At 34.8% G+C, this 14,723-nt stretch overlaps 1 protein-coding gene across 2 annotated transcripts; it reads right to left on the bottom strand.

The window, feature by feature from the left end:
• Positions 1 to 1,343: 1,343 nt before the first annotated feature.
• Positions 1,344 to 11,695, bottom strand: LOC110103758 (signal recognition particle subunit SRP68). 2 transcript variants are annotated; one of them, XM_020832581.2, is made up of 14 exons: positions 11,423 to 11,695; positions 11,128 to 11,213; positions 10,972 to 11,038; positions 10,234 to 10,344; positions 9,732 to 9,927; positions 7,666 to 7,751; positions 7,221 to 7,416; positions 5,994 to 6,105; positions 5,712 to 5,839; positions 5,375 to 5,581; positions 4,992 to 5,101; positions 2,647 to 2,776; positions 2,292 to 2,441; positions 1,344 to 1,803 (listed from the first exon to the last, which is right to left on the bottom strand). In XM_020832581.2, exons 2-14 carry the CDS (start codon positions 11,207 to 11,209, stop codon positions 1,582 to 1,584), a joined length of 1,797 nt encoding a protein of 598 aa, XP_020688240.1. In that variant the 5' UTR covers positions 11,210 to 11,213; positions 11,423 to 11,695; the 3' UTR covers positions 1,344 to 1,581. The 2 variants fall into 2 exon arrangements, with proteins under 2 accessions (XP_020688240.1, XP_020688239.1); XM_020832580.2 differs by having other exon boundaries at positions 11,378 to 11,695.
• Between the last annotated feature and the right edge of the window lie 3,028 nt (positions 11,696 to 14,723).

The raw sequence follows: 14,723 nt of genomic DNA on the forward strand, positions 1-14,723 counted from the left end.
TAAATTTGTTATTTGACAGTTATTAAAATTGGCCTATTTCTAAATCCTGCTTATTGTAATTTGCATTCTTATTTTAATATCTGTACTAAAAATAAAAATATTATCATAAATTTAATTTATATTCTATTAAATAACTATTATATATATAATGAAAAAAAAGAAAAAAATAAACTAAATTTATAGATTAAAAGAAATACTATTGTATTATTTATATAATTGTTAATGAAAATATTATAAAAATAGTAGAAGGATATACTAAAATAAATTATTAAAAATGATATCAACTGAATTATGCCAATTTTGATAGAAAAATGTAAATATATTCACAACCAATAATTTAATTATTTATTTAAATCATTAATATCATATATAAAAATAGTTAGGCTCTATTAAATGACTTGAAACTCTATACAAATTAATCAATAAATATAATTTTATCTTTATTAAAAATTAATAAATAAATTTAAACATAATTTTAAAACTCAAATAACTTGATAAAAAATAAAATGAAAAAACTCAAACAGATTATTTTGTGCTGACACCGGACGGTCTGGAAACCAAATAGAACGCGCCCGTCACCCAACAGAGAGCGTTACCGAGCAACGATACTGAACAAACAAATAACGTTGCGCATTTTGATTAGTCTCCGGAGCATCCGGGATCCGCACAGAATTTTCTGCAAGGCAACAGCTTAAAAAAATTATAAAGGAAAAAATTCTTCCGGTTACATACCGGTTTACTTACCGACCTAATTAAATTATGAGTTATAAAAACACATTTACATCCCTTGTCAATCGTTCCTTAAAAAAACTTCTTTCACTTCTCATGCAATGATCACACATTCATGAACAAATCACAATCTCTTTTAAGAATTTATCCTAAGATAATTTTCAATCAAATAATGTTTTTTTCCAATAATATGTGGGCCATTCAAAGTTTGTTCATCCTCTATTGTTCTTCTTGTACATATGTTCTTTTAAGTTTATAAAATCACATCTGAGGCTTCGTTTGGGACAGCTTTTTTACTGCTTCTTAAAACAATTTTTAGTTCAAAAAATAAAATTTTTGTACAAAAAAATCGCTTTCAAAAGCAGTAAGAAAGCTGTATCAAACGAAGCCTGAATCTCAATTAATTCAACTTTATGAAAAGTACTTCCAACAAGTCTATTATGGATCAAGCATTTTCCCACTCTAATCAGAAATTCACCCCCAATAGGGGAGAGTTCATATTTCTCAGGCCCACCTATGCTTATCATACTTAATTATTTCATTAAAAAACTTATCTCAATCTTCAAGTAGCTTAGTTATATTAATAATTAAAAAAAAAAAAAAAAACTTCATAATAAAAGAATTCTTCGCAGGTAAATTCATATTCTTATCAAAGGAGCCTCTCAGAAATTTAGAACTCAATGTACAACAAAATAAAATGGAGCTCCGTCCCAATCCAAACTGCTCAATATGCGGCAAAAAAATCTATCTTTTTTCATCAGAACGACCCAAAAATCTCAAGGAATCAGGTATAAGGATGTTGGATCAACTTACATTTCTGAAGAGCTTTCAATATATCATAAAACGCCATTCTCATCCCCATAGCCTGCTGAAGATGCCTTTCTTGTCTTTCTTCATTCTGTTCTCCAAAGATGGGAATTCAATTGAACTATAGGCAATGTCAAGGACAATAGGATTGCAAGGCACTGCTTGGAATGGAGGAGGGAAGCGCTCGATACAAGGAACAGACTTTGTGCCTGCTTCGCCAATAGCTGATTCGTACAAATCGAGCTTCTCGAGGAGATACTTTTCTTCCTGAAAAACATCAACAACAACAACATCAAGCCTTTGTTCCACTACGTGGGGTCAGCTACATGAATCCTTTTTCGCCATTGTGTCCAGTTAAAAGTCAAATTCTCATTTAAATCTAATAAATAAATATCATTTCTAATATTTTCTGACAAGTCTTTTTAAGTCTACCTCTACCTCTCTTAAGGTAAGTCAAATATAATACCTCAACTTTCCTAACCGGGTCATCGGAAGGCCTCTGTTTAATGTGACCAAATCATCTAAGGCGACTCTCTCTAATCTTATCTTCAACTGGAACTACTCCAACCTTTTCATGTATCTGCTCATTTCGTATCCTATCTCTAAGGGTAAAGCCACTCATCCACCTAAGCATCCTCATCTCTGTAACACTTAACTTAAGTATTATGAAAAACATGTGAGTATTACTCATTTGTTGCGCAACGTGAAATAGTTAAAAAAAAAAGAAAAAACACAAACTATCCGTTATACTGTACCTTCTTTTCTGGTCCTGCTAATGACATAGTCGAGACACCTTTGGAAAGTTTCTCTGGGATCTTCTCTTCCTCCATGATCCCTGTTGCGTGCTCAATGCAGCAGTTTGATCTACAATTGTCCGACAAGATCTTAAGATCCTTGATTAGGGCCTGTTGGAAAACCTCAAATAGAAAACTATCAGTCATGCAATTAAGGTAATATACAAAGGGATCTTTACATAATATTTCCTGATTGACATAGCTAATGTTTAGAAACTAACAATTGCCATCTGCAAATGCTAAAAAAATTGCTCGGCAATAAAAAAGAAGGCAAAAGTAATAAGGTGAAACAGATGAGACCTAACTTGACAAGTACCTGATCAGGATTAGTTGCAACTTGGAGCTTTTTTAGAACCTCATCTGCAAGATTACCAGCATGGCGAAATAATGCATAGGCTTCAGCCCTTTTACCAGCAAAACTGTAGGACTTTGCTAAAAAAAAGCACCTGCATGGTTATTTAAAAAAGTTAAGAGCAAAAATAAATGCAATCCATTAATATCAATACAAGATACATGGTATAAAGAAATTGAACTGAGGTAAGTTTATAGAAATAAGATACACTAATCGGAAGATATCAATTAGCTTAAACTTTAAACGAGAAGTTTCAAATGGTTTTTTGAAAATTAATAATGTGATAATATATATGACAAGTTGAGCCAATAAATAAGATTATGATATTCAACTAATGCCAAATTTGGTCAGCACAGCCTGCTTCAGCTACTACCACAATGGTCTTAGTGGTAGCCTACACGTGGATAAGATGGAAACAAAGGCTCACTATGTGGCTTGGGGCGACAATGCAAACCAACTAGACTTGGTGGAATGGGTTTCCATGCACCTTTTGTGTGGCAAGGACCGCTCCGAGCCAGGTTGGCATGGAATTATTTGAGCAATTCCAACTCTTTACTGCATATTTTCCTTAACGAAAGGTATGTAACTAATCCTGGCAAGCACAAATACTCGGTCAGACTCCAAATCATGGCAGATTATTAAAGATGGCGCAAGCACCTTGATGGCCTTATACATTGGAAGATCAAATATGGTAGATATATCAATGTAATTATACATGTTTGGATTTTTGACACTCCACCGGCTAGATGGCCGACATTTTGCAATATACAGCAGCTCGATGAAATGGAGGCGGACCTACTGACCAAATCAAGCCAATGGGGAAGAAAAACTGCTGCTTTGTTTTGGTGTCATCCATATCAAGCGGAATTTCGTCCGGTAAAGTAGAATTTTTGTTAATTTGGACACAAACTCTAGCAAAAGTCAAACGAGTTCTTCTAGCAGTGAGAGCATCTACAGATATCGGGACACCAATATAACTTGCAATTTTAGAGATACCTGATGGCGTCCATAAAGCAAGAGGAAGATCCAATATCTTTATCCAGATGGGAATTGCAGCGGATTCATCTCGTTTGGGTTTGAATTTCGGATTCCACTTCTGCAACACAAAAGGCTTACCCAAAAGGAACCACGGGCCGCCGGAGAAAACCATTTCCATGTCTTCTGAAGAAGTAAATTTGAGGAGGAAAAAACCGTCCGCCAAAGACAGAAGAGAGAAGGAACCTTTCAAAACCCAGGCCTTGTTCATCGCAGCAAGGAGCCTTTCATAATAGGGGCGTTGTCCGATAGAGTAACCAACCAACGTATGCGTCCAGATGTTAGCTCCCTCCGTGAAATCTGGAGCCTTGAAGGAAAGTTTTTCGGTAGGGGCAACAAAAGACATCGGGAAATCAAAAGTCTTGAGGGAAGGATTTGAGAGATTATCAGCATAGGAAGTGGGAAGAGAGGATGGAGGAGCTCCCAGCACCGAAGCGCTATTAAGAGGTGGGAATATCGCAGGATCCAGCTCCATAGTGAGAAGGAGGCGGAAAAACGGCCTTGGCGGCCGGAGGTGAGGAGAGGAAAAACAAAATCGCCAACCCTAGAAAAGCCCTAGCAGAGCCCACTCATTGCTCACGTTGCAATTGCATTGCCGCAGTGTTTGATTGGGAACCTACTATCTCAAATTTAGTCACGACATCACTATCCTTTAATGTCAAGCATCTAATATGCTCCCACGATAGGTGCACCCTTTCTGTGCAAAGACTTAGTATGTGCATTCACCCCAAGAGGCTCTCTTATAATCCCCAGTTATGAGTAGAGCCAGAGTACAAGCGAGAAAGGGTGGCAGACTAAAACCTAAAATGGCCTCCATTGCTTCTCCATTCCCTACTCTGTTTCCAACTTAAGCAACAAGGAGACCAGCTGGCAGAATCTGGAAATAGCTTTTCTTCCAATTTCAGCACACACGCTGTTTTAACTTGGATTGCTCCCAGGTTCTCCCAACTGAGCACAGGCTCGATAGCTTCCTCCAATCAATAGCTCAAATGATTCATGTAACACACATAGAAACTAACCACAAATCGATATTAGCATCTCACTGTGATTGGGTTTGTAGCTCTCAGTTTATGACAAATCAATATCCGACTGAACCAACTTTTTTCATGCATGCACACGTCGAAATCACTCTCATATCATAATAAAAAAAATAATGAGTTAGATAAAGGCTCATTACTGAAAATTAATGTAAAATATAATTCATATGTTGCACAGCTGATGATATTTAATACAGGTTAATGATGAGTTCAGAGCATGTAAGGAGTCGCAAAAACCTTTCTGCTCTGAAAGCCAAGCCCTTAAGTTCATATTCCTTTGAAAATGAGTCTTCTTCCTGGTTCATATTCCTTTGAGAGCTAACTAAATCATATAAATCGGTTGAATTCTGCAGGGAAAAAAAAGTTCGATTCTTTGTGAGAAATTTAAAAAGAAAATTTTTACAATACAGTACAGCCTCATTTGATACTAGAACGTCATATTTAATTACTAAAAGGACCGACTCACTATAAGGCTTCATTTGGGACGGCCTTCTTATTGCTTCTTAAAGCCGTTTTCTAGTAAAAAATTTTAATTTTTTACAAAAAAGTTACTTTAAGTAGTAGCAAGAAAGTCATCCCAAACAAAGCCTAAGACAAAATTCAGAATTCAAACACTATACCTGTATTTGAAGATCATACAGTCGAACAAGCTCCTCTGGTTTTGTGATTTTCTCCCCCTTCTCATCTCGCTGCTTTGTAAACTTGGTTTTTGCAATAGAAATCAGTAATTGGTTGCGTTCTATGGTGCGCTGCCCCAAAGAAGCACTAACTGCCTTATCAAGGCCATTCAAATCAATTTTTACATTGTCTGCATTCCCTGCAGAAGCCTGATTTAAGAAATGGTTAGAAAAATTCAACAAAAGAACTTTAGATAGATGTAATACAAATAGGTTACAAAAGTTGCATAACTACATCATATGAAATCTGTCAAAACATCTCGAGCATGCAGATGAGTACCAAATCACTCCTAATGCAAGCTCTTGCTTCATGGTATGCAGAAAATATTTTATCAAACATGGATAGTTTCTTTTCTGCTGGAAGTGCATCTGCTGCTGGCCCATGTAAATCTTTCTCCAGTTCCTGAGCTGAGCATTATTTTAATTTAAAGTAAAATCAAATCAACTAATCAAGGAATTAAAGGTGGTTTCAGCGAGTGATGCAGAAGTTTTGATGAAAAGTATTTAACGTGTCTTTCCAGGCAAGTTACTTAGAAATGAGAGAACTAGAAAAAATACAAACCTTTCAATATGGAGACACGAGTTTTCGCATTATTGATTGGAAACCTATGGCCAAGCCAGTAGAATTCTGTCATAGATGCAGCCTGCTGGGATCTTGCCTCAGCCATAACAGCCTGAAATACCGATTGAAAATCCGCATGTCAAGTGGTATATTAAACAATCTCCACCAAAGATATTTGGCTACTCTCAAAATATAGAACATTTTCCAAACAACAAAAACAGCATGTAACTTGCTAAATGAACAGGAAGATGGCTTGTGTGTTCGCACCAAAAGTCATGATGAGTAAAATAATGAATTTAAAGCCCATTGACATTACTTTTTTTTTTATTTCAATAAGAAATGTGAAGCAAAAAACACGCTGTTGCATGGGATCATTCTTTCATGGCTTCACAATCACTTGACACAACATTACCAAATGAAACTTACTAATAGTGCAGAATCAAGATTCAAGAAATGGCCCAAAGAGGATATTCCACCAATAAGGAAAAACAGGCAGCAAGAATAAAAACATATACTAATATTAAAAATACTATCATCCGCCCAAATTCATATTGCTTCATAATCACTTAATACAACATCACTAAATGAAACTCACTGAAAGTGCATGTCCGGATATAAAAAACAGCCCAAAGCAAGATAAAATCCCACCAAAAAGGACAAACAAGCAACAAGGATAAGGTAAATTTAAATATGCAACCATCCGTTCAAAATCACGCATTAAATGAACAAGGCATTGCCAACCCAACTGTTCAAAAAGCTAAATAATTGGAATTAATGTGAATGCAACTATTTATTGTGAGTATGACAACAATAAGCAGAATATCTTCTAAGGTATAAAGCAAACAAAATCAGACTTTTTATCCTTCAAAATTCATTTTGGCCAACGTCAAATAGAGCCAAACCATAAAATAGTCACATATTAACTACATTTTCAATTTTACTAATACATTAACATGCCTTTATACATAAAGGAAACTTGGATAATGAATGCGAAGCATGTCAATGACACATCAGAAAACGTACAAGAAATACTAGAGTGCTGTGAGAAAACACATATATTTTCCTAAAAAAAAGAAAATGTTTTCAATATAACACGTGTATTATGTACCTGTAGATTATGAGAATCAATCAAGGACATCAATATATCCTTAACCATGTTAAGCAAGCAACAAAAGTAACAAGTTCAACTAGAGAGTCCAACTTTATGCATCGAGGAACCAAACTTACCTCTAATTTAGCTTTGAAAAGGTCCAAAGCAGGACCCTCGACTTCCCCAATATCCATTAGTTCAGAAGTTTGCAGGTCTGATTCACCGACTTTGTGTAGACAGTACCTAATACTTGGCTCCAACTCTTCAACTCTCTCACGACATAAAACCTGATTTTCTATGCTGCCATATTTCCCGAGTTCCTCATACACATCCCTATGGCATAAACATAAGCAAGCAGCTTAAAAAAGTTTCTCAATAAAATGTGATTCCTAAGAACAAAAGAGACAAGGACTGCAAGACTCGGATTAAAAAAAAAAGAAAGAGACAGAGACATTGACAAGATTAATGCAAAAACAAGCTAGTCAAAGAGACGGCATATTTGTCACAGCGAATTCAAGATTTTCAACTTATTAGGCCACAAATTTTAATCATCATGACCATTTCAGGTGGATATATATGGACCTGGCTTTTCTGAAGTTCATCAATGCAGTTTTCCAATTTTGATCCTGTTCAAACAATAGCGTTCCTTTCATATACGAAGCATATGCCTGCACACCAATAAGCCTATGTCATGAAAAAGGGATAGCCAGCATAAATGAAAGGATGCAGGCTGTCATGGATGCTCTACAAACAATATCAGTCTGTTGTAAAGAAAAGCTATCAACAAAGTGTAGGAAAAGTTAAATTGAAAGGAAGAAATTTAGACTCTGAATTAATTATATGAAGGAATATGACGATCAATCAGGATTCCAAATAAAAAAGCAATGTTTAAAAGCGAGCACTGAAGTGGTGAAGATGCTGATATAGCACAAGGTTGGAAGTTATGGATGAGAAGTCAACTGACTTAAGATAATGGAACCATAGCGAGCAACTGTGCAATCTGCAGTTTCAAAACACAATGACCAAAGAAAACATGGTTGGCCGTATTGCTTACAATAGCATAAAATGACAAACTGTAACACGTAAATTATGGAGGGATATGATAATGATTATTGTCATTATTATGTTAAAGTGGCGTGGTCAAAAAAAATTGCACTCATACGGTACATTAAACAGCGGCTAAATAGCAAGTTAGACAAAAAGACTTAGTGAACGTGATGATTTCATAGTAGAAGCCATAACAGCAAATTTACTATACATGCAAAATCATTTCAATGTTCTTTCTGATCTTGTTAAATGTACGGAATACCGCAGTTAGAATAGCTAACAAAAAGACCTGCAAATAGCACGGAAGCACACTAAAAAAAATCAGCATGATGAATGAGGCCCAAGATTTCATCAACCACATCAAAGAAAAATAATTTATTGGATAAGTGAAAGAAGAAACATAAGGTTTCCAAAAGCAATATAAGTCTACAAAAACATTGCAAATAAGCTCCAACATAATTTTAAGTGAAATTAATATCATCCACTGAATTAAATAAATAAATTTTAAACGTTATTGGAAAACTATGAATTAGTATAAGTTGGAAATATAAGTTAAGATATACTAAACTCGGAACATATAAGCTCCTAATGTCAAAACTATGAATCATGTAGCCAAGGGGAGGCCACGTCAGCAATCCGAGGGCTGCTATTGGAGATCTGCAGGCAATAATCCAAGGGCTGCAGTTGGAGATTGTGGGCAGTAATCCAAGGGCTACAATTGGAGATCTGTGAGATATGATTATTATAATTAATTAGATTAAATATATTTCCTTTTTCCATTTATTATCCTAGAATGTATATATGTAATGATTCCAAGGAATAGAATAGAATTTGAATTTCTCTCTGTAAGACATACGCCTCACACAGTCACACTAGCGAGGCAAGACATGCCTCATAAAAAAAGCTTGAGAGTAAGCTTCGAGGTGCATTTCACTGTAATTGTGTTGAGGCGGGTCTCAAGACAAGCCATATATTGCGCAATTTTAAACAATGAATTTAACAACTACAATAAATATAATATATTCAGCTCAAAAGTAAGGACAAATTCAAATTCTGATCCAAGTCTAAATTCACATATGATCTCATCGTCAACTTCAATTTCATATTCAAGTTTGGATTCTTACTCAATTTTAGGTCAGGTGCATGAATAAATTCTAAAGCATATGCATCTACATATTTTACTAGGTATTGAATCTTTAAAACAGTCACATAAATTTTGAACAAATTGATATATCACTAATTGGATTAAAGATACAAGTTGTCGTGATCATCATCGCTAAGACTGATATCCTCTTCAATATCACCTTAAGCATCATCGAGAAAAACAAAATTTTCCAAAGCTAGTTCATGTAGTTCAACATCATTGCTTGTATCAGTCATTTTAGGGTGTGCCTCAGCCATATTAGGGCGTATTTTTGGCTATGTCGAGCTTTAATTCTTAAAAGAAAAAATATTGTGCATAATTTTTACATATCAAATGTGTGTCAAGAGAATTCAGAGGATCGACAAGGAAATGAAGGGCTTTTTGAAGTATTTGTAATTTATAGGTGGCATATTGTCATGTACATAAATAGTGGAAGAACTAAATCATAGCTTCAAACCTCCGCTTCCAGTGATGATCTAGAATCTCCTTTTGTAGCACACAATTGTGCAAAAAGCGCAGCCCATTTTACTGCCTTTCTTAGTCTTCCAAGCAAGTAAATGCGTTGTCGTGAATTTGGTCCATCAGGCAAATGCCTTTTTTCCATGGCATGGCTCCAAGCCCTTTCTGACATGTAAAGAAGTATATGGAGAAACCTATAAAAAAATTCTAAATAACAATTAGAAATACCAATCAAAACATTTTACAAATATTAATGCCATGTGATTTTTAACTCCAAGTGCCAGAACAAACTGCAGCTACCGCATTAAACATGAGTAGCATCTCAAAGGAAATCCAACATGATTTTCTGCATGGCCTATATACCAAAATGCACAATACTAGCACTGCAGAAACTTGAATGGAAATAAATTACTTACAAACAAGGACAGCTGAAAGCTCAGTGAGACCCAAACTGGCACAAAAATAATTTCAAGACAGAGTAACAGACCCATCAATCATACCTCACTTCTGTAACAGTGGACTCAGTAATAGCTTTCTTTACATATTTGCCACGACCATGCGTGAACTTCAATGATTTGTATAGTCTTCGCAGTCGTGCAGTGCAATATCTCCTGAAAAGAAATAGTCGAGTTGATGAATAGTAAGGTAGCAGCACACAAATATACTTGCATAACTAAGAGGATTAGGTCTAATGCTTAAGAGAAGAGAGAAGAATAAACAAAGAACAAAATAACATGATATTGCACTTTTGACTCTACAGGATGTCATAAATCGGAATAAAGACTGAGAAATCTGACTTTTTTTTGTATATGTTGCTGACTTTTATGATTTCTAGTTATCATCCATAAAATATGATGATTGCATTACTTTGCAATTCAAATCCTATGTAAGAATTAACTACGGGTTAATCAAATTTCAGGAAACTATCGTAGAAAAGCTAAAATAGCACGTTCACTTGGCAAATAGGATGAGAAATCTCTCTCCAAACATGGGATAAAAGAAGCATCTCCTTATGTTCAGCATTTTGTCTCAATGATCATTCAAATATTTAGTCATATAATGCAAAAGTAAGTTGTTGGTATTTTAACACTATCAGACAAAATTTGGCAACAACAATCCAGCAAAAGAAATGGAGATCAAATTGAGCAGGTATAGATAAAGCAAATAACTCCACATTGTCTCAAACATTGAAAAAACGGCAGTCAAAATCATGTATTATAATAGCAAACCATACATACCGATAGCGGGTGTAATCCCGATGCCTCAAACCGTGCTGCATCTGAGCAGATTTCAAAAGCTGCAGCACTGCAGGTAACACAATTAATCAACAGCTTCCTAAATCCTCATGAATTAAAGAAAAAAATAAACAGATGAGGGAGAGAAAGTAAGGAAACCATTGATCGAGAACTTAGGACTGTTCGCGGCGGTTTTTCCCTCGTCGACCTCCATTGATGAGACCTCGTTTCCTCTCGCCATTGTACTGCCAGCGCCAGAACACGAAGCCAATTAGATCAAACATTTGCCCGAATATGAGAACTAGGATTTGGCGGAGAAAAAGGCGGATCAAATTGTTTGCAGTCAAGCAAATCGCAATGGAGAACTTAAATCCTACATATCTTATATCCCGTTTCTCCCCCGTTTTACCTTAAATCAAGGATTTAAGAAATCAAGGAAATCGAAGGATTTAACTTAAATCAGCGTCGTCAATTCACCCATCGAGCTCCCGCCACGAACTCTTCTCTCCTTAACACGCCGCTAGTCCCGTTGATGCCTGTCCCCAGCGAGCTCCCTTCATGAACTCTTCTTGTCTTCATACACCGCCGGTCCCGTAGAATCCTGCCCCCAACGAGCTCCCATCATGAACTCTTCTTGATCACCCGCCGCCAGTCACGTCGATGCCCTTCCCAGCGATCTCCGTTGCAATTTCCTCGCGCATTCGGAAATTAGGGTAGGAGCGGCACGCCAAGTGTACATTAATTAAATATCGGTTAAAAATAAAATATGTTAATTTCAATAAATTTATAATATTTGTAATTTAATTTGATTAAATTTGGTTATTATGTTTAATTAGTTTAATACATTTCTAATTAATTATTAATTAAACTACTATCTTATATTAATTATGATCAAGTGTGGTGTATTATGAAATTACCCAATCAATAGGCATTAAGTTTAAAATTCCATTTAAAAATGTTTTAAATTTATTTTTTAGCCAATCAAATACTTAAATTTTCAAAACTCCTAAATTAATAATGCAAGACATATAAATCCCTCCAACCAAATGCCTCTTAATTAATTTAACTAGGGTTGACAATATTTGTTAATATTCAATAAAAAAATATTTTAATTCATTATTTTAAAAAGACAGTTATATACATAACACTCAAAATTATCATATTTTCATATTTAATATCTAATATTTATTATTTGCTTGATCAATCTTTTTTTAACTAATATAATTACATAAAAAATAATAAAATTAAACATAGGAAAAATAAATATAAGAAATGATACATCATAAAAAAAAATCACTTGACAAACATCACTCGAGCATTATTTAAATGAAGACTTCAAAAAAAAAAATCCAAATCATCCAAATTCTAATTTTATTAAACCTACTATCGAACTGAATATTTTAATGAGATAATCATATTAACATCAAAAGTGAACCAATATTCCAATTCTAAATGAGTTCAAATCAATCATTTAAGTATAATTAAAAATTGTATAATATTAATTAGACAATTAAATGATCTTCAAATCTTTCATGCTTATAGTCAAATCAAGCTTCTTGATGAGATTAATTCAAAGAGCTAAAAATTACTTAATTTCAACATTATTGAGGCACTTAAATGCTAGAAAAATAATTTATGAATGAGGGTATGAATATGAGCCAATGTAATATTTTGGGATCATGGCTAGATTTATCAAAAGCATTGCACTTAGAAAGTTATAAATAGATTTTCAATTCTAAGGCTTTGTTTGTGACGGCTTTCGTACTGATTTTTGCACTAGAAAATTTGTTTAAGAAGCAATACGAAAGTTGTTCCAAACGAAACCTAAATATTAAAATTTGAAAGCTGGATTTGCATATGAACTTTTGCAACCTTAACATATAAACTAACTAAATTAGCCCATCTTTCAATAAGATAATATGACATGGCCTTTAGAATCCCATGATACATTTGATTTTTATATGACAACCACCCTAGCTTTAAAATTCACACAATCATTGACATGGTCAGAAATATGACTATCATTATGCCTTCATCAATAATGCTTTCATTCTTTGGCGATGCAATTGTCCAGTGACAGGGGCGGAACTAGCCTTAATTTTCAGAGGGGGGGAGGGGGGCAAACTTATAAATAACTGTCGGGGGTGGAAGGGAGCAGTGCCCCTAGCGAGGTTAGACCAACCCGGTCAGGTCCCGGGGTCAAGGGGCAGCACCCCTATGGGGGTTTCCAGGGGCAACGCCCCCGAAATAAATTTTGGTTGTAAGGATATTTTTGGAATTGACATTTAAAAATAAAATAATGAATATTTTTTACTATTTGTTTGGGGCAATTGCCTAAATATCATAGTATTTTAAAAGTTTTAGGGGGGGTAATTGCCTAAAAACTAAGAGGGTTCCGCCCCTGTCCATTGATGATGTCTTTGCTTATTGATAATGCCTATGTCGATCGACATCGTATTTATTCAACAGTAATGCCTTCAAGTATGGCACATCCTACTCATGCTACATCTGTTGTTGCACACTAACCTGCATCGCAACCCTGCTTACATTGCACCTATCTCTTCAAGATTTGCACTTCAATCCTATTTGACCTATAATCATTTGTTGCATGGCCTACATCATAACCTCACTTATATTATAACAATCGCTACCTTCAGTTCATGTCAACTCTATCTTCAAAAAGAGCGTCATCTAGATTAAAGGCATAACTTTGAAAATCTGGCTCATGAGTTGACTCTTGATAAGCTCAATAAATAATTTTTTAGTTGAGCTTAATGAACTAACGAGTCAAACTTGAGATATCCTCAACGCAAATCATAAGACTCATGAGTTGGATAGATTTTGTGTCAATTTAGTTAGTTTTGAGATGATTGACATGCATCAAGATATGCTTTGTTGATGAAGCTTTCAATTTGTTGATGAAGCCTAAATAGTCGGCCTAAAGAAACTTTCAATTTGTTAATGAAGCTTATAAACAGCCATATGCTTACCATTCACATTCGAGTATATATCATCCCAAATGGTCAAAAAGCAAAATGAGCACCATCTTTTTTTGGGTTCATTTTAGATGGCTTAGCTTTTATAAAGATGATTGTAAAGTTGCTGTGGAAAAAATAGCTTCTTAGAAAAAAAAATTATTTAAAACAGTAAAAAATAGTGGCTAAACAAAAACTGTGATTACATCTGAAAAGCAAATCAGAAAGAAAATTGTCCCAAATAAAATCTTAGAAATAACTACTTTAGAAAGTAGTAAGAAAAACTACTTTAGATATCAGTAATAAAATTGTCTCAAATAAAACCTAAATTCTTTTCAAGGGGTAGCATTACCTCACAAATATTCACATATCGTCAATTAGTTACGCCTTCGGCTTATCATCTTTGATTATTAATTGCTTAACAAACCTGTTAAGATAATATCCCCTTAATTACTATATAAAACACAAGCAACAATTATGACCATCTCTAACCAAACTATATACGGTGGTATGTCGTCGTCCGTCAGTAGCTCTATTCAAATGCTAAATCGCACGCCAAAATTCGGTAGGTGGTGCCACACTGTTCACATACGTTGATTTTTTGTATTAGGAAATTTGACGAAGAAGCACGCGAAAGAGGAAAAAGATTGTTACCTTTGCAGTGAGATGAAGAAGTGCACGAAAGAGGAGGAAGAAATAGAATTCTATTATAGATAAATTACTGTATTTTGAGGTAGAAAATAAAATTTTCGGTTAGAGATTCCTGATGCTTTACTCATA

The sequence above is a fragment of the Dendrobium catenatum genome, unplaced genomic scaffold (assembly GCF_001605985.2).
Source record: "Dendrobium catenatum unplaced genomic scaffold, ASM160598v2 fragScaff_scaffold_716, whole genome shotgun sequence".
In the NCBI taxonomy this organism is placed as follows: Eukaryota; Viridiplantae; Streptophyta; class Magnoliopsida; order Asparagales; family Orchidaceae; genus Dendrobium; species Dendrobium catenatum.